Below are 19,577 nucleotides of genomic sequence, written 5' to 3'. Positions count from 1 at the left end.
AATCCATTGATGATCGTGCCAAGTTGTCAATTCTTCTGTATGAAAATTTCTTTGATAATGGACGTCATTGATTTCATAAACTTGTTTTCAAACTTCAGCTAGATTCATCGAAGTTTATGTTTCCTTGTCGTATTTCAGTTTTTCTCTTGGTAATGTCTGGTATACAAATTTCAATACGAAAAGAAAAAGGTAGAATAATTATTCACAAGTATACGTTTTAATAATAATATTTTGTATTTTAATAAATATAATACGACTAAGGGGAGTTAGCTGGCATGCAGGCTGCTTTGTTAAACAAACAAGAAATTGACATTATTGTTGTTAATTAAGGAAAAAACAACCAAAATTCTTGACAAAGTTTGTTAATTATTGCATGATATTCTATTGCCATTGACTAACAAAACTAATCTACGGTCGATAGCTTGATCGAATCAAACACTTTAAAAGGTTATTCACTTGAGAAGGGTATCTACTTTGAAGTAAAGGAGAAGCATATAAAATGTGGCGCTGGAAGTGTTTTTGTTTCTGGTTGAAAAGCTGAAAGTATTTTGGAAGTAAGGATATATAGCTTGATTGAAGTAGAGGGAAAATCTACAGTACGTGTAGATAAAAGCTATTTAACATGGAGAATACATAATATTGGTTCAAAAAATTGAAAGAGGTAATGGGTCCACATGCATAGGTAGAATTGAAAGTTTTTTATTGCACTAGCTAGGATTGCATGTGAAATAAGGGATTCAGAACTATGTCTCCTTGATGAATACAATAAAACAGATTATGTTGGATAAGAGCAGAAAGCTATGTACAATTTGAGATCCATAATTGGCTATAGAAGAGGTTAATAAACGTGCAAGGACCACAAATTTTCATGGCACTTTTCACAACTTTAGTAGTTATTACGTCTTTATGATGTGTTTGGATGAAGAATTTATATAGGGTAATTCATTTATTTGAAAAATTTTAAATTTCTTGAGGTGAAATGTTTTGTTTGGATGAGAAATTTACAAAGAATTTGAAATCCAAGCATTTGTGAAATTCCTTAAAATAATAGAATTTCAAATTCTCTAAAAAATGAGAGAATTTGAAATTCCTCATATTTGTTTTTCTTATTTCACCTATATATTTTATCTTATCTCTTCATTCTTTTAATTATTGGATATTCAAAAATATTTTTAAAATTATTAAATATTATCTTATATTAATTTTTAAAATTATTAAATATTTAAAAATGGATTAATATTTATTTTTATAAAATTTAATTTAAAAATCTTAACATATAAATATATTTTTAAAATCAATTTTACTATGATGGAATTAAATTATCATATTCAACCTAACAATTTAAAATTTAAGAAATTTGAATTGATTCATCCAAACAAAATATTTTAAGAATGATAGAAATTGAAATCAAAGTAATTCAAATACCAAGAATTTAAAATTTCTTGAATTTATAAAATTCATCATCCAAACACACCATTAAGTCACCGGTTAAAGAATTAATTAAAAATATTTTTTTCTACTATAAAATAGAATATTATTAATATTTTTTTTTCTAAAGTTCAAGTGTTCCATACTTTACCTATAACAACTTTGGTATAGATTTTTCTATTTAAACTCAAAAAACTATTTTTTATTACTTCTACTTCAACCCAATTTTAGATACAAAACTTAATTTTACTTACCACCAACCAAATATCTATATAATGATAATATATGAATATGTATATTATAAATTATATTCGAATGACAAAATTGTTATAATTATATATAATTCTCTAAGAAAATTAATTTAATTTTCAAATTTTTACAAATTATTAAAATTATAAAATTATAATTTTAACTAAATTATACAAAATAATTGTTTATTTATGTAGATACTTATCTTGAGAGAGGGAGAGGGGGAGGATGTGTGTGTTGTCTATTTGTTGTAACAATGTACATTTTGCTAGTTGTGTTGATTTGTTGAACAATTATTGAAAAACTTTAGAGTTAAGTAATTTCTTATGAGTTTTATGCATTACTTTTGCATGTTTCCATGTGATTGGATTGCGATGATCATATAAGAATAAAGTAGGAATAAGTTACTATTGAAACTTGTTTTGAAGCCATGTTGGACGATGGTAATACGAACCTTTTTAGTAACTTTAGTGTGGATGGTTGTTAGTAGTATTGCTTGATTGACAACTATAATTTCTTTCATATTGTAAGGCTTCAATAGTTGATTAACTTTTTAATTATATATATATATATACTATTTATATATTCAGGTATTACTAGTATGTTAATCTCAATCGATTGTAATTTTATATTCTTCTGCTATTAGCATGTGTCGTTAAGTGTAATGACATGGTGAGTTGTTATATTTATTATTCAAATAGTTTTTGAAATTTTTTTAAAAATAATTATTATTTAATTTTAATATTTTAATTAATATTTTTAAGTATTATAAATATATATTATATGTTCAATACAAAATTTATATATTATAGGTTCAATACATTATATATGTAATTTATTATATTATTTAACATATTAGATATATAGTGGATATATAGAAAGGGAGAGAGAACATATCATATTTTGTTGGTTCTAACACAATTCTCTCTTTGGTCCATTTGTTAGAGAAAAAAAAAAAAAGAAATATGTGAGAAATAATGTAAAGACAAATAGGCGGATGAAAATAAATAAGAAATGAAATGAAATTGGTATTTGATTTAAGAGGGAAAAAAAGAAATAATATTATGTATGTTTGGTAATATGGATAAATAGATAAAAAGAAATAGTGTATGAAAATAGAAAGAAAAAAAATAAACAAAATATATAAGAGAAATAAGAAATAAATAATAAAAATAAAATTGAAAAATTAAAAATATTTTTAAATCAATTTTTTAAAATGATTATTCAAATAAAAGATTTATTTGATTATGCTAATAGAATAACATAAAATACCATTTAAATCATCATTTGATTTGAAGATATAAACTAGCTTTAACCGATGAAATATATGTTTAATTGATTAAATTTAACATAATTGTGTACTTCTTCAATGTTTGCGCTTAATTTTGCGACAAAAATAATAAGGTGTGAGCTGAATCACTTTTTATTTCTCTCTTCTTCATTTATTTTCAACCAAACACATAATTTTATTTATTTTTCACCTCTCACTTATTTTCTACCTATTTTGTCTATACCAAATGAAATGTTAGAATAAGAAATGTGTTAAATTAACATAATAAAATAAGAAAAAGATTAAATTATCCTGTAGGATTGATACAACAGACAACGAATTAAATTAAAATAATAAAATAAGCTATCATATCAAGAGTTGGAATATTTATTTTATCTTATCAAATAGTCTTTATTAATTAAAATAAATAAATTACACAGCATACCAATAAAACATTATTATCAGTATGCCGTTTAAGTTATTATAAAAATCTACAAAAAATATTATTGCGTTACAATATAAAACTATTTTCCACGATCAATGTGCATACCCTATTTTTTTCCAAGTATTTTTTATTTGACACTCGTGTATCGCGCATACATTTCCGTTTGGCACTCAGCATACCGAACACTATTTTCATTGATGACACTTACACCACAATTTTCTTTGTTGCCTTTTTTTGACTTTTATGCAGATCAAACCATACTAGCCTGCATATCTACCTATCCTATGATACGAAGTCCCTGTTTGTGTTTTCTGTTGACATTTGCCATAAATTTTACTTATTCCATGTTTTCGGCTCCAAGGTAACAAATGCATCCAATTGAGAGCTCTAACGAGCATCCAGAAAGCAACATCACCATACACTGTCAATTGTTTTCCTTAATACATGCCATCGGATGAATTCTCACTCAATTTCTTGGATAGGTATTTTAAGTTACTACTCACTAGCTAGACCAATGCTTAGTTCACCAACAATTGTTCAAAAGGCTTGTGCTTCAATTATTGTTTCCATACAACAACGTATTATTCAAATAAACAGAAGATCATTACTAAAGCCAAACATATGACCCCAAATGTATTGGTCTGTTGCCTTTAAATGATATACATACTATGGAATATGAAAATGAAAAGAAGATCTAACTTAAATTTGCCCTAATTTTTTTGGTCCATGCATAAATTTAACCCTGACAATTCATTATTTATGAGATTAAGAATTCAAAGTAAAGGCCCGGTGCAAAAGTGATAGCCTACTCTATCTTCGAAAACTTGACTTACATTTGCTCAGCCTTTACTATGAAGTTTTTTCTCTCTCCATTTTCTGCAGGGGTACTTGTGGGACAACTCGGGCATTACTCTTTATCTGCTTCAACATTTGAAGGGGTTTCATCACTTTTAACAGCTACATGTTCTGATTTGGCATCTTCAGTAGGCTTAGCAGCATCAATATCACGGGAAGTAGATTCTGATGGTTCACTGGTGGACTCTGGTTCAGTTACTGGAACTTCACTTTTAACAGTTCCAACCTTTACATACTTGCTCATAAACTTATATTCCCAGTCTTGTAAGGCGTCAAGCTCAAATGGGCCAAGTCCAGAAATATCCCCCGTCAGATCTTTCTCTTCAAAAGACATCTTCGCTAAAGCTCTGCTAGCATCCTTGCCTGCAAATAGGGCATATGGTCCACCAGGTCCATAAAACATCCTGAAAGTACACAATTCCAGGTGATAAAAATAAGGAGTGGTGTTAGCACCCTATTAAGTTAAACATAAAGAATAAGCAATATATATATATATATATATAAACAGAATTCATTCTTGCTTAATGGAGAATCAACCATTTTGTCAAGCAAAATCGTATGTCACTTCAGTTTCTTGGATATCACCATTTATAAACTAAGAGTACACACTCTTTTAAAGAGGGCCAAGGTTCATACTCAATGTCGTGTCCAATTTTATAGTTTTAAGACTTGAAAGTCCAGCTCAGCTAAAGTAGCTAGAGCAGACTAAACAGACATTGCAGCAGCAACAAATGATGCTTCTTGTAATCAAAATTAAATGAAACACAATGAGGGAAAACATACACACACCTGCTCATTACTTATTAGTTTCAGAACAAATAAGTTAGGTTGCAGTGAGGATATTTTGACTGCATCTACAAACAATACAATGGGAACAAGGACTCTGTATCTATACATAAATTAGATGCTACTGTTAAATATTGTATAATTTTTAATGGAAATCCTAGCTTATCGGACAACTTGATTTTGGATAATAAATGGGACGCTCCAAGTCAACAGAACCTGCTTGGAAATAATCCCGAAACATTACTTCAAGGGAAAACTAAATACGCACACAAATCCAATATTACATTTACAAAAGAAGAACATGACTGATATCATATTACTCAACTCCTCAAATCAGCATCTAGTTCCAATTCAATCAAAGTTAAACCCATTCAAATTAAAGATCTTATGAGCACTACATGTTTTCAACTCTGCGATTCATATGAAGGTGTACACTTACATGAAGACATGGAAATAAGGAGCAAACACTGAAGTTTCCCCCTTCCACCCACTCATACAAGCAAACAGTAAAGTTAATATAATGGCGATGATGGAAAATGGAACGTTGAAAACTGAAAAAGAACTTCAACACAACACAAGTTCCTATGAACCCTGTGTTCAACCTTTAAAATGCCACCTTCCGATGGACTTCGCCCCTGTTTGTTCAGTCTGTGGTTATGACAACAATTCTCACACATTTAAACGAACAACACACGCTCGAATCGCTTCGGACATGCATTCTAAATAGGTTCAATTATTCAAAATTAATTCTACTTAGCCGTAAAACAACCGAGAAGGTACCTCATAAAGCACAAACAAAAAAATAACCACATAAAGGAGCTAATGTACAAAGAGAAAAAAAAAATCAGACCTTTACAAAAGCAAAAGCACCTCAAACTCAAAAATTACAACATGATCGATCACGTGCACAAAAGAGCACCCCCAAACAGCACAGACGGAAAATATACTAATAATATTAAGCAAAGAAAACCTAATAAAATAAACCCAAAACCCAAAATAAGCATAGAGCATGAAAAGGAAACAAAAAAAGTAAAATTTAAGAAGAAAGGGGTGGTTTGTGTGTGAGGGCAAACCTGCTCTGGGAGACATCATAGATCTGGCCCTTGATGGCCATGAGTAAGGGCTTCTCGAGATCGGAGCCGTCGTAGGCTTTGAGTTCCTCGGCCGTGATCTCGCCGAGCTGAACCGGCGGGCGGAGAGGCGGCATCTCCTCCTCGTCCTCGACGGAGCGGTGGCGGCGGTGGTGGTCGTCGGAAGAGCCAAAGAGACCCGAAACGACGTAGTAAACGGCGAGAAAGAGCGCGAGGACGGTGAAGAAGGTGGCTGGAGATAGCCCAGTGTAGGTGACGATCTCCTCCTTCAAGGTCTCCCACGCTTGCACAGCCATGGCTAGAGAGAGAGAGAGAGAGAGAGAGAGAGAGAGTGAGAGTGAGAGTAGATAAAGAATGAAGAGAGAACGTGGAGGGTTTGCACTTCATTTTGTAAGTTGTGGCATCTACGCACCTAACCCCGTTATTTATTCCACCAAATTAATTCATTATTAATTAGACATGTACCACACGTTTCAGACCCCTTTTATTACCCTGTCACTTATGCAAGGTTATAAATTTAATTATACTATTAATTCATTATAAATAATAATTTTACTTTTCTCTACAACTTCCTAAGGCATTAAACGTTTCTAAAAATTAAGCATTTTTTTTCCATTTCATAAAATATTATTTACTTCGTGCCGTCTACAGAATAATTATTTATTTTATATAATTAAATTTTATAATAAACAATTGTTTTTAATTATTAATACTAGTTATAATATATTTATAATATTTGAAGTATTTATTTATTATAATTTTTATTTATATAAAATAAATTTTTTACATATATTATGCTAAAATATAAGTGATATTTGAACTTTTGAAAAATATAAGTAGTTTTAGAATAAAGAAGTGAATAAAATATTTGTAACATTGTGAAACTGAGAGACTATTTGTTTAATTTTATTAATTAAAAGACTGTGTGAATAGTTATTGTAATATAAAATTTTAAGCATCAAGAAATTTTTATTAATTTAGTTATTTAGAAATTATTTTGAGTTGAGGTTAACATTAATTAAGTTTAGGAGAATTTATATAGAATTTTCTTAAAACTTAAATTTTATAAGTTTATTTTTTTAAGAAACTTAAAGAGAAATAGTAGAATTTTAAATTCTCCCAAACAAGTAAGAATTTAAAATTTTTCATATTTTTTTTTTCTTCTTATTTCACTTATATATTTTATTTTATCTCTTATTTCTTCATGTTTTGAATTATTGAATATTTAAAAATATTTTTAAAATTATTAAATATTATCTAATATTAATTTTTTAAATTATTAAATATTTAAAAATTAACTAATATTTATTTTTATAAAATTTAATTTAAAAATATTAATATATAAATATATTTTTAAAATTAATTTTATCATGGTAGAATTAAATTATCATATTCAACTTAATAACTTAAAATTTTAAAAATTTTAAATTGACTTATTTAAGAATGATAGAAATTAAAATCAAATTAATTTAAATATCAAGAATTTAAAAAAAAATTTAATTTGTAAAATTTTTGGTCTAAACACAATATTAGTGTTTTGGGTCATCATTTTATAACTCACACTTCAAGTTATGCTGGGTTGAGATTTCTAACACATGCTTAAAACCAGTTCAATTTATCTTTATTGTATTTTAGCAGATTGAAGACTGATGTTCTTTTTTATGGACTGAAAGTGAAAGTGAAAGAGTTGGGCTTAGAAGTTTTAAGATACTTTTTTGTTTTTACAGCATGTTTCCGCGCCAATCTTTTACATCATATAGTATATTTTTTAAGGGGGATGAATGATGAACCTCAAATTTTAGGATTTATAACTACATACAGAGAGGGAAAGAAAGAATGTACCATGTCAAAGTTTTTAATTATTACGAGAAATGAAAAAATTTAATTACAACCCTTAAATTAAAATTGATGGCTCAAGTTTGTATAGTGACAAATCTAACACACATTTTTCTTCCTTGTATAATAAAGATCATACTAAAATTTTAAAAATTACATGTGATTTGTAATTAAATACGAAAATGCACAATTGATTTTAATCAGATAGTTGTAATTAATATTTATAATAGTTAGAAGCTTTTACATAATACATATATGAGAGTAAAATAAATAACTGTTAATTATTAAAACTTACTGTAAAAAACTTAAATCAATTAAAACATAAAAATCAGGTGATTTTAAGTAATTAACTTCTAATATTAATTATCTCTCTATTGTTGAATCGTTCCTCGCTCGTATAAAAATATATTTCTTGCTAAAAATTATTAGAAAATACAAAATGACTTTATGCTAACCAGCAGTTTATGCGTTATATATGGGTCCCTGTGAAGACATATGACACATATATAGATTAGTTACGAGAAGATTAATTTAATTATTAGAAAATTATTTTATTGATGAAAAAATAAAATAAAAATAAATAGAATTGAAACTTTCACTTTTGAAAAGTCTCAAAAACTAATTCAATTGATAAAACAGTATTTTAACGATATTTTGTAAACATCTAATTGCACTTAATATTGATATATAAAAAAAAAAGAAGATGAATATTAGTTAAAGAAATAAAGGAAACTAACACTACAAAAACATACCATATGCTAATACAAAATAAATGGTAGTAGTTGGATAGTCTTTATTTAATAGAATTTGAATTGTTAGTAAACATTAATGCTTTGCACTAATAATATTATTTGTTGTCAAATTATACCTAGTATATTTAAAGAAAATAAAACTTATAGCATATTTTATACCTTAAAAAAGAAAAAGAAAAAGCAGATGTATGTTAGTAATCATGATTGCTACAATACACCTATCTATTTTTTAAAAAAAAATATATGCTAACACCTTACATCTCTAGGTATATTTTAAGAATTTTTTTTTCTTTTAACATTCTCCTTTCGAAAACTTCTTGGTGTACATCGACAAATCTCAATATATAATCACGTAAGGTTAATTATTTTTTAAAATATAGTATAACCACTAATTAAATTCATTGACCCATGAACATTGAATCACCCTTCTTTCCAAGGAAGATCGTCTCTGGTTTTGCAAAAACTGCATGAGATCTCGAAAAAAAAAAAAAAAAAAAGATTTGTTGCGATGAAAATTTTTATCAAGTAATGTATTTTAATAAATTTCAACCTTGTATAAAAAGAGTTTGATTTCTATATATTGTTGATATAGATATTTTTATACCAGAATCCATCATAAATTTGATGACTCATAAAACTACTATAGTAAAAAAATTCAACAAAATCACCCTACATAACAACTTGCAATTGCCTGATTAGAAAACGTAAAAAACATTTAAACCGTCAATATATAAACTATTAACTCGCATTAAAAACTGAAGCTTCTTGAAGTTTTTACCAACTACAGAGGATCCTAATCTTTCTTTCCAATTAGTCGGTTCAACCGATTTTTAAAACATATTACTTGATAGTATAAGATGCGAGAAAGACAAAACTTATCCATTAGCATGGCAGAGGAAGAGAAGAAAGGTAGCCATGTAAATTTGAAACTAAAGAACAGGCCAAAACTAATCTCCTTGTACTCTATAAAGAACTAAAATTATTGTCTTATCAAATTTTCATGATAGATAATACTTCTCAAAATGAAACCAACTACAGAAACTAACTTATTATTCCTATATACAGTTACAAGATATGGCTGACTCCTAAAGGGTGCAACAGCATTCATGCATAAGAATTAAAACTTTGTTTATTTGGATCTAGACTTAAGGTAGCATGGTAACTATGTACCCAAAAAAAGGTAGCATTGTAACTTGACAAAAGAAAATGTGACATGTGTTTCGGTAACAGCTAGATCAGTATCAGATCGCTTTTGTTTGCTTAAAGTGCGAGAGACCTCACCTCATCTGTTTTCCAAAGCCCTTCCTCGTACTTGTACCACCTAACCAATCCTTCATCATTTCTTGTTCTTTGGCACATGACACACGCGTCGTCCATGCATGTGAGAAATTCACGCAACCGAGAAGCCTTCTGGCAAATAGACACATCAATTTCTTTAATGGTTCTTCTATGATGAGGAGCTGGAAGGGCTTCCATCAGAATGCAATGTGATATGTTGAGCACTTCTAAGTGTTGCAAGTTGTCAAGGATGAAAATGAGAACATCCTTATATAATATTGAGCATCGAAGGCTCAAGACTCTTAGTTTTGGGAGAAACACAGCAAGAGACTTAGCAAAGAACATGTCACATGGCCCCATAATCTTGAGTTCACTGAAGTTCTGGCAGTGCGTTGAGATTTCCTCCAAAATATATGGTGGATTTGCTATACTAGGCATTGTCATGGACTCTAACTCCTTCCAGCCGCGGATGGCCTTGCACATTCCTGGTTTCTTGATTCTGTTCCAAGCTGGCAGCACGAGTCGTCTGAGTCCTGGGCACCTGCAAAAGCGAGATGATTAGCTCTTCAGACAAACCACATATGCAATCTTCATTTTGAAGGAGTTAATAACTGACAATGGTTGCCCCGTTCTCTTCTAAAATTGAAATACAACCAAACTATCCTACTAATTTGCTAGTACTTCATTATTTTCATAAATTTTACAGCAATCCACGGGAAAAAATCTCACAAAAGCTAGTCCTAGTGGAAGTTATTGCCCCCAATATCAAGCAAGATCATTAAGATGTTAAAACCAAAGGGAAACATGATGGATCAAGATATCATATTCCAAACAAAGGCTAAAAATATTCATTGTTATGTACAACCTGTGTGTATTGATTTCATATCGTTTATGCTAACTGTATACGTTTAATACATAGATATCCTGATTTTGAAAGTTGAAAAGTTACCTTTCAGCAGTGTATGTCAACTGCTCATCACTTACGTACAAGTTGAAATGGAAGATCAAAGTCATTATATTCAGCCGGCTGAGACCCAGTGAAATCTTCAATATACGCGTCAATGTCCTATCAGATCGTCCATCAACGTAAACAAATGGCTCTAATGGGATCTTGATGAAATTAGATCTTAACAGTGACAAATCTAGTGTTCTCCAAAGAAGTGGATCACAGCAAGCCATGCGCCATGCACTACAAACACGAGAGATGCCAGATGTCAACTGAAAAATGTCAAGCAACTGAAAAATCTTCACCAAAATATCTATGTCCAGATCCTCCCATCTCCTTATGTTAGAGTCGTTGTCTTCCATTATGCTGGTTTTCCAAATTTCTAACACAATTTCAGTTTGAAGAAACACCTGCAGAAACCAAATTAAAAAACAGTAGCAAGTTTAAACCATCAGAGTGAAAAACTACAGCAGTCAATGAAACGAATAAAAGTTCTGAAATAAACACAGGGTAACAGCAATTACAAGCAAGCTTTCAAATCTCAACAGCTTAGTAGCTGATCAAAAAAACATTATAGCGGGATAGCCTCTATTCTAAAAAAATATTGTGTAGTATATAATATATATAATGTAAACTATATACACACATAAATTCTAAAAATGATAAAAATTACTCAATTCAAGACATTCATAATTAACAATAAACAAGCATAGGTGTCTTAAACAAAAGATAAAAGTAAATACCAACAAAAGTCAAAAATAAATTTCCTAGTGTAACATTGCTGGAGAAGAGAAGGACATCACAGGAAGAGTGGGTAGCAAGAAAGATGAAAGGGTTTAAAGGAGTTTGGTTGCATAACTGTCATAAGCGTTTCAAACTTTAGAAGAGTTTTTTGTTGTATATACATGCAAACAAAGCAGAATAATGTTCCAAAAACACCGTTACATAAAAGCTCTAACAGTAATCCTTAGAGGGAATTTTCAGGAAAAACAAAATGATGGCGCTATCACAGCCATTACAGCCGCAAACACCGAACCACACTGCTATGTGTGCTTTGCCACGGCACTATATGCGCACTAATCTCAACCCTGATTACAATCATCACCAGATTGCCACATTTTTGGACCAACAAAGTAAACGACAAATATAAACTAACAACTTTATTTAGTAAGGTTGTTTTAAGCTGCCTTTGGAATAAATAAATAAATACATAATTAACTTATATTAACAACTTTTATACTTTGCCTTTTGGTCTTTTTAAGCTTTCAGTCTTTGGTCTTTAATGTTTAATCTTCTGTTCATTACAGCGATATTTCAAGTCTCCTTTCTGCCAATACCACATTATTCAAAGATAATAGATGGAGAAATAAACAAAGATTTCTTTTTCAAAACAATGATAATAGATGGAGAAATAAACAAAGATTTCTTTTTAAAAGAGTTAAAAACACTGAGCCTGAGATGCTAGCTTTCATTCACAAAAAATGTAGATTTTAGCTCACAAATAACTTAATATACTCAAATTCTTAATTTGGTATACAAGTACAACTCAATCTCACATCACAAGTTTTGAGAAAGACAACTTTCTTTGTTATTCTTCAACAAATTAATGGGAGTGATAACATTTCCTTATAGCACATTTAGTATGTAGACTTCAAAGAATTCATGAATTATGTTTCTCAAAAATCAGGTGTCTCAGTAATCCTACTTGAAATGTTAACTTGAATATGGGTAAAATATTCCTACAGGAAATCCCCAAAATGTTAGTTTCTCCAGGATATTTATAAAAAAATCCTACCAAACATACAAATTTATCACTCCTAACTTAAGATTCCTGTGAAACCTAAATGAATCCCCTTACCAAACACCCCAGTGCTAATATACAGTGTTAATCATAAACCAATAACTAATTGGCAGTACTAAGCATCAGCATAAGTTCCGATTAACATGCAGGGGCTAAAAACCTTTAACCTTCATCACCCCATCGGAAAGCTTTTAGAGACAGAGAGAATTTCACACTCATCATCCAGAACCACCATGGATACAACCCCATTGTTACTGAACTCAATCATTTTCGCCTGAACTTACAAATTAGACAGATAAAATGCTAAATGACAAACATAGAAGCAATTCACAATTCTCATAACCTCTATACTAAACACCACTAACTCCACTCCATGATTCTCATAAACACGCTCAATAAAACCTTTTAATTCAGATTTCAGAAAGATCTTTGATTAGCAAATATATCATCATTCATCTACAAACTACGAGTAGGATAACAAAAGAGATGTGAGGCCAGCAAAGAAAAACAAACCAAAAGAAAAAGACATAGGAAACGACGAGCAAAGTGTATTACGAGTCCAAACCACATTCGCGCAAAAATAAAACTTGATCATTAAAGATGAAGAATGGATGTCAAATGAGTGGGGAAATGAACAATTAAGCACAGAATGAAGAAAATTACTGAACTCCCAAAGGAAATTTGACACTCATTCAATTAAACTCCCCAGTCCCAATTAGTCCTGTTTCACTCAGCCACTCGGGCCAACTTGAAAATTTTCATGACAGAATAATTGCTCAATAAAAATAAAAACTTGTAACCCCCTCACACACCAGATCGCAAAAGTACCAAATCCGAGACAGAAACAAGTACAGGACCAATCACCACCACAATTTGTGATCAAACAAAATCCAGAAACCCAGAAATGAAAAGGCACGGAAAACAAGCCTTGGAAACTCTAAAAATCATGGGTCGGTCATTTAAGATGAAGATCTAATCCCCCGTTACCCCAAAATTTGGTCTTTGTTTAAAATAAAAATAAATAAATAAAATAAAATAAAGGAAGGAAGGCATACACAGAAGTACGCGAGTGTAAAGGTGATTGCTTTGTGTAGAATGAGGAGAAAAAACAGACCTTGAGAGAACACAAGTAGTGTGCGGTGTGGATGAGGATGTTGGTGTCGTTGTTGAGTAGCTGAGTTGAGGATGAACAAGTGCAAAGGTTGTGAGGTGTTCATGCTACGCTTTTTTTTCCCCTTTTTTTTTTTAATAAAATTGTTAGGGAAACATGTAATTGCAAAGAGAAAGGTGGATGTAGATGCGGATTCCAAGGGACGGTGAGAAATTACGGGAAAAGGCTTAGCTTAGGTCATCATCATATGCAGTCATTTCTAGAAGTAAAAAACACTTAAATACAGTTAATTACATGGTTTTAATATTATTTTGCTATTAAAATTTGAGTTTCACTTCACATTCTATATACTAAAAGATTCGATTTCTTTTAACATACAAAAAATTACTAAAATGATCATAATAAAAATTCGAATCAAAGTGTTTATTTTTAACTATTTTAATCTTAACCGTTTCTTCTCTATTCACTAGACACTTTAAAAAAATAATAAATGAAAAATAAATAATTGATATAATTTGTAATGTTATATGAGAGATAGAGAGAAATAAAGAGTTTCAGTCGTGTGTTTGTAATTTTTTGAGTATCTAAAAAAACATTACTCTAAATTTGATTTACTATCAATAATTATTTTTTATACCGTTAATCAATAAAAAAAATACGTCATGAATCTTACAAGAGTTTATACACAAACAAAATATTAGAAGGTTACATGTAATTATTTAAAAAAAATATAAAAAGTTTTTTTATATATATTTAAAGGGTATAATAGTCTATTAAAAAATAAAGACGAAAAGTGATTATTTTTCTTAAAAATAAATTACTGTGAAACTTAAAAAATTATCATTCGTGATATTCTTTTTTTTTTTCTTAATATTTTTTTTAGATATGTTTGAAAAAGTTAACTTATAGTTTAGGTGAAAATTTATTGGTTACAAGATAGAAACAAAAGAATTGAAAGCTTGTAAGTTAGCTAATTGAATTGATTTTTAAAGATTAACTAATAAATGTTAAATGTTATTAAATGATTTTAGTAACGAGTATGAGAAAATAACATGATAAGAAAAATAATTTATAAATTTAAAAAAGATAAAAAGAAATAATTTATAGTAAATTAACAAGAAAAAAAAGGAAAACAAAATAAGAATTCATGAATTATAAATTATTTCAATTAGTTCATGAAAATAAACTCTTATTAATTAAACTTACAAAAAAAAGGAAAACAGAATAAGAATTCATGAATTATAAATTATTTCAATTAGTTCATGAAAATAAACTCTTATTAATTAAACTTATTTTAATAAGATTAACTTATAAATTAGTTAAAAAAATTATATACTCTTCAAATGTTAATCAAATACATTCTCAAAAAATAATCATGTTCAACTTAAATAAATAATATAACAAAAAAAATATAAATCAATAAGAGTGTCAAATAAATCAATTCAATTAATTTAATTTTTTCTTATCTTATTAAAAAAATGAATTAAACTGAATTGATTGGAATACTCTTTGTACTTCTTTTATTTTTAATTATTTGGATTATAAAAAAAAAGACTGAATTGGTTGCCAACCTATTGAAAATATTTATAAATTATTTTTCATTCTACTTATTTTAATTGTTCAAAAAAATTTATCTAAAGATATCTCAAATCTTATGATCAGATATAATTAATATATATATATATATATATATATATAATTAGTAATAATTCAAATGTTCATTGACACACATATTTAATAAGTCTATTCATCAAAAAAAAAAAGTCACAAATAAATTTACCAACAGTAATAAAATAAGTTTACAATATAAATTTTTAACAAATAAATGAATCACAAATAAAAATATCATAAGTTCATATTAAAAAAATGGTGTATCTCGTGCTGACCTTTTTTTTTTTCTATCTTAACTTTTTTTTCATCCCTTATACCCAAATAAAAGATTAGTGTGAGATAAATATAGAAAGTTTAAAGTAAGATATTTGTTTATAGAAATATTGACATCATATAATGAATTGGTGGGTTGAGTTAGCAGCAATTGTTGCCTACAAACGCAGCCACAGCCTTAACTTAGTTGCATGCCACTTACTATATTCATGTTTGTTTTATCATTTAAAAAAGTTAAACGTACATTCAACTCAATCTATTTATACTCACATGAGAATGTGTGTAACAATTTCTATATCTATTCCATTTCACCTATGCCCTTCTCTACTCTCTTTTATTTTTTTATAATAAAAAAATTAGGTGAGATAAAATTCAGAAACTTATCCATTATCCTAAACCTCAATTTTTTTTTTTAAATATACTTATAGATTATTCATCAATAAAATTTTCACATAGAAAAAACCAAACATATCTTTTTATCACGCGTAACTTTTTCACACATAGTTTTATAGATTTCACTTTTTTTTTTCCAATTTATCAAATTACTTTTAACTTAAGAGTAATGTTATTTTCTCTTCACCCTCCTCAAAAACCAACTATTATTTTATAAAGAAAGTATTATATATATATATATATATATATATATATATATATATATATATAGTATTTTATATCTTAAAAATACATTCAAAATAGTATATTATTTTCATTTAATACTTTTCTTACTAGGTAAGAAGAGAATTTGTAGAAGGAAGAAGTAGAAAATATGACATTGTTCTTAATTTAATGCTATCAATTGTAAGAAAAATAATTGTAAAGAGAAAGAAAAATAAATTAAAATTATAAAGACATATAAACATAATAAATGATGTGATAGACAAAAAAAAAAGGAGAATAACTTAAAGATTAATGATAAAAAAAAATAATTTGAAACAACACACTTTTTTTTTTTATTTGTTAAGAAGATATAATTCATGATGTCAAAGTCCGGTGTAAATATTCATAAGTTCATTAAAAAAAAAAGTAAAATTGTCCAATCAATAATTTGTTTTAATTTTAAGGGACGGTAGTGCATTATACGAATTCTCCATATTTAATCATCTAAATGCAAACCAAAATTGGGACAAATGAATCAAAATTCACTAATAAACGAAAGCCTAAAATCAATTTAATATATCACCAATACATACTTGAGTTCTCATCCAAATATTAAAGTGCCACAAAATCAAACCCTCAAACATAATTAAATCGATTATTTCATAAGGGTGTGATTGTGTAACAATCGTGAGTTGATGCACTGTATGGCATGTTAATTAAGAGTAAAATCGATAATTGTGTACCTGAGAGAAGGTTTGAAATCATCATCTTCTCTTTGAGGATGTGCTATCTTCACTGATAAATGTACTTGAAATGCAGAACTGGCTCAACCCATCACAAGGTCATTTATATATATAAAAAGAAATCCAAATTTTAATATTCTTAAAGATAGTCAAATGTATCAATTATAATTAATAATTTTATAATTGATAACTTCTGTCCAATTTTTTTTTATAATTGCTAAATAATAATTAAACAATATTTAAAATGTTAATCAATGATCAATAAAATTATTGTGGTCAATAAAATTGATTGCTGAAATTAATAAAGTGACAAAACAATCCTTTAAATTATACATTATCAATCAGTTTAGTCAAAGAATTTAATACACAGCCAAATTAGTTCATAAATAATTTAAATGGAAAAAATAATCTCTAAATAGTAAATTATCAATCATTTTAATTCTTTCAATTATAACAGTCAGTCAAATTGACTCTCAAAGTTTAAAAAAAAATTGCAACATTCAAAAATTTTCAAAATTAAAAAAATTTATTTATTAAATTTATAAATTTATTTAATAGTTAAATTATAAAATATCTTATCAATTTATTGATTGAACATATTTCTTTATGAATAACTACACTGCAGATCTCTAAAAAAATACTACACTGCAGATAAACGGGTAGAATATGTACAAATAATTATATATAATTGAATAAATAAATAAATAAATATATATATATAATTAAAAAATAATTAATAAAAAATTATTATATTAAATTTTAATACTTTTCTAAATATAAAACCTTGTTAATTTTAAGGACTAATTTAATGGACCATGAACTAAATTGATTAATACTTTATAATTTCAATAATTATTTTATCATACATTTTACTTATTTCGGAACAGAAGGTTAAATTTGACTGTTCATTACGATTTTAAGGAGTAAATTGATTGATAATCTATAATTTTAAGAATTTTTACTTTATTAATTTATAAACTAATTTAACTTATCGTTACATTTTTAGGGACTAAATTAAAAAATAAATCACTCTATTATTATCTTTACGACATATATGTTTTAATTTCATGTTTTTAATATTAGCGGTAACATATATGTTCACCATCCCACTCAAAATAACCTTTTTGTTGCATTGCCATATTGTGCTCACACCTTTGCAATCGAAGTAAGCATCTATTATGTTCAAAGTCTATTATTCGGCCTGTTTTTATTTTTTTCTAAATATAATTATTTTCATATTAAATATATTTATAGTCTTTAGAAAATAAATAAACTTTTTGGTTTTAGTATTTATAAATTATTTATTTTTTTATTTCTCTAAAATTTAGAACTATTATTTTTAATTCATTCTATTATATAATTATTTTTAATTATTATTTATCTATTAAATTATTAAATGGTCATCTCAAGTACTATTACAATTGTTAATGATATTGTCTAGAAAAATTATTGATTATTAAAGCAAAACTTATTGGTTTACCTTCAAATGATTATTTAAGATTAAAAAAATTAACAATTTTAGGTTTTAAAGAGATAAAAGTTAAAAATAAATATTTTATAAAAATCAAAACTAAAATCCATTCATTTTAAATAGATCAAAGTAATGTTTCTCAATTTTAGAAAGATAAAAAAAAAAGTTCTTTATACATAAACCAAAATCAAGATGACCACTAAAGTTAGTCTAGTAGTTAAGTGGGGAGAGATTGGGGTAGTTAAAAGCATGAGGACCTAGGTTTAATCCTCATTGCGATCATCATTGTAATTTTTCCTATCTTTACCAAAAAAAAAAAGATTCCATCATTTTATAAAAACATATTTGAGGCTTCTTTTAACTTAAATATTAATTCATTATTAAGTCAAAGTTAATTTAAATAAACGGTAACATTATATTATGTAATAAAACTATGATACTATTGCTCACATGTCAGAAATATAACATTTTTTACTTTATTTTAAAACTACTAATAAATAATTGTTTTATTATTATTTATTATTATTTTAAAACAGACATAAAGTATTTTTTTCCAGAATAATAGAAATGCAAAATATAAAAATTTACATAAAGTATAAATGTAGTATAAAATCACATGCAAAGTTTAGATTGTCTTGACTAGTCTCATTTAAATTAGAAGTTTTGTTGTTTTTGTTGAAAAAAAATTGTATTTTTCTTAGTAGTGGCACGTATCTATTTAGATTGGATTTGTATTTTTTTATCCGATTAAATTTAATTAGATTGATTTTATTAGATTTCTCTAATTTTGTTTTACAATTGAATTAAACTAATTCAACTATAATTATATCGGATCATTGAATTTATCATATAAAAATAAAAACTTAAAAAATCGAAAGTTGAAAAAAAAAAAACTAATATTATATTCATTCTTATGTAATATGAGTAGTTGTAGAATATAACACTTAATATATATTCGATTACCATACTACACTTAATTTGGGTCGCACAACAAAATTGCAACCTAAGATTTAGGTTTCATGTCGTGTGAATGG

General features: G+C 27.5%; 2 protein-coding genes across 3 annotated transcripts; both read right to left on the bottom strand.

The window, feature by feature from the left end:
- Positions 1 to 3,925: 3,925 nt before the first annotated feature.
- LOC109793055 (membrane steroid-binding protein 2) lies at positions 3,926 to 6,525 on the bottom strand. The gene is made up of 2 exons (XM_020352528.3): positions 6,107 to 6,525; positions 3,926 to 4,651 (listed from the first exon to the last, which is right to left on the bottom strand). Exons 1-2 carry the CDS (start codon positions 6,418 to 6,420, stop codon positions 4,300 to 4,302), a joined length of 666 nt encoding a protein of 221 aa, XP_020208117.2. The 5' UTR covers positions 6,421 to 6,525; the 3' UTR covers positions 3,926 to 4,299.
- Positions 6,526 to 9,650: 3,125 nt separating this feature from the next.
- Positions 9,651 to 14,004, bottom strand: LOC109795360 (RNI-like superfamily protein). 2 transcript variants are annotated; one of them, XM_020354831.3, is made up of 3 exons: positions 13,852 to 14,004; positions 10,940 to 11,346; positions 9,651 to 10,531 (listed from the first exon to the last, which is right to left on the bottom strand). In XM_020354831.3, the coding sequence occupies exons 2-3, from the start codon at positions 11,296 to 11,298 to the stop codon at positions 9,973 to 9,975; spliced, it is 918 nt and encodes a 305-aa protein (XP_020210420.1). In that variant the 5' UTR covers positions 11,299 to 11,346; positions 13,852 to 14,004; the 3' UTR covers positions 9,651 to 9,972. The 2 variants fall into 2 exon arrangements, with proteins under 2 accessions (XP_020210420.1, XP_020210419.1); XM_020354830.3 differs by having other exon boundaries at positions 13,793 to 13,999.
- Between the last annotated feature and the right edge of the window lie 5,573 nt (positions 14,005 to 19,577).

Source organism: Cajanus cajan, chromosome 7, assembly GCF_000230855.2.
Source record: "Cajanus cajan strain Asha chromosome 7, NIPB_CcT2T_4, whole genome shotgun sequence".
Lineage (NCBI taxonomy): Eukaryota > Viridiplantae > Streptophyta > Magnoliopsida > Fabales > Fabaceae > Cajanus > Cajanus cajan.
This window is presented reverse-complemented; position numbering and strand designations above follow the sequence as displayed.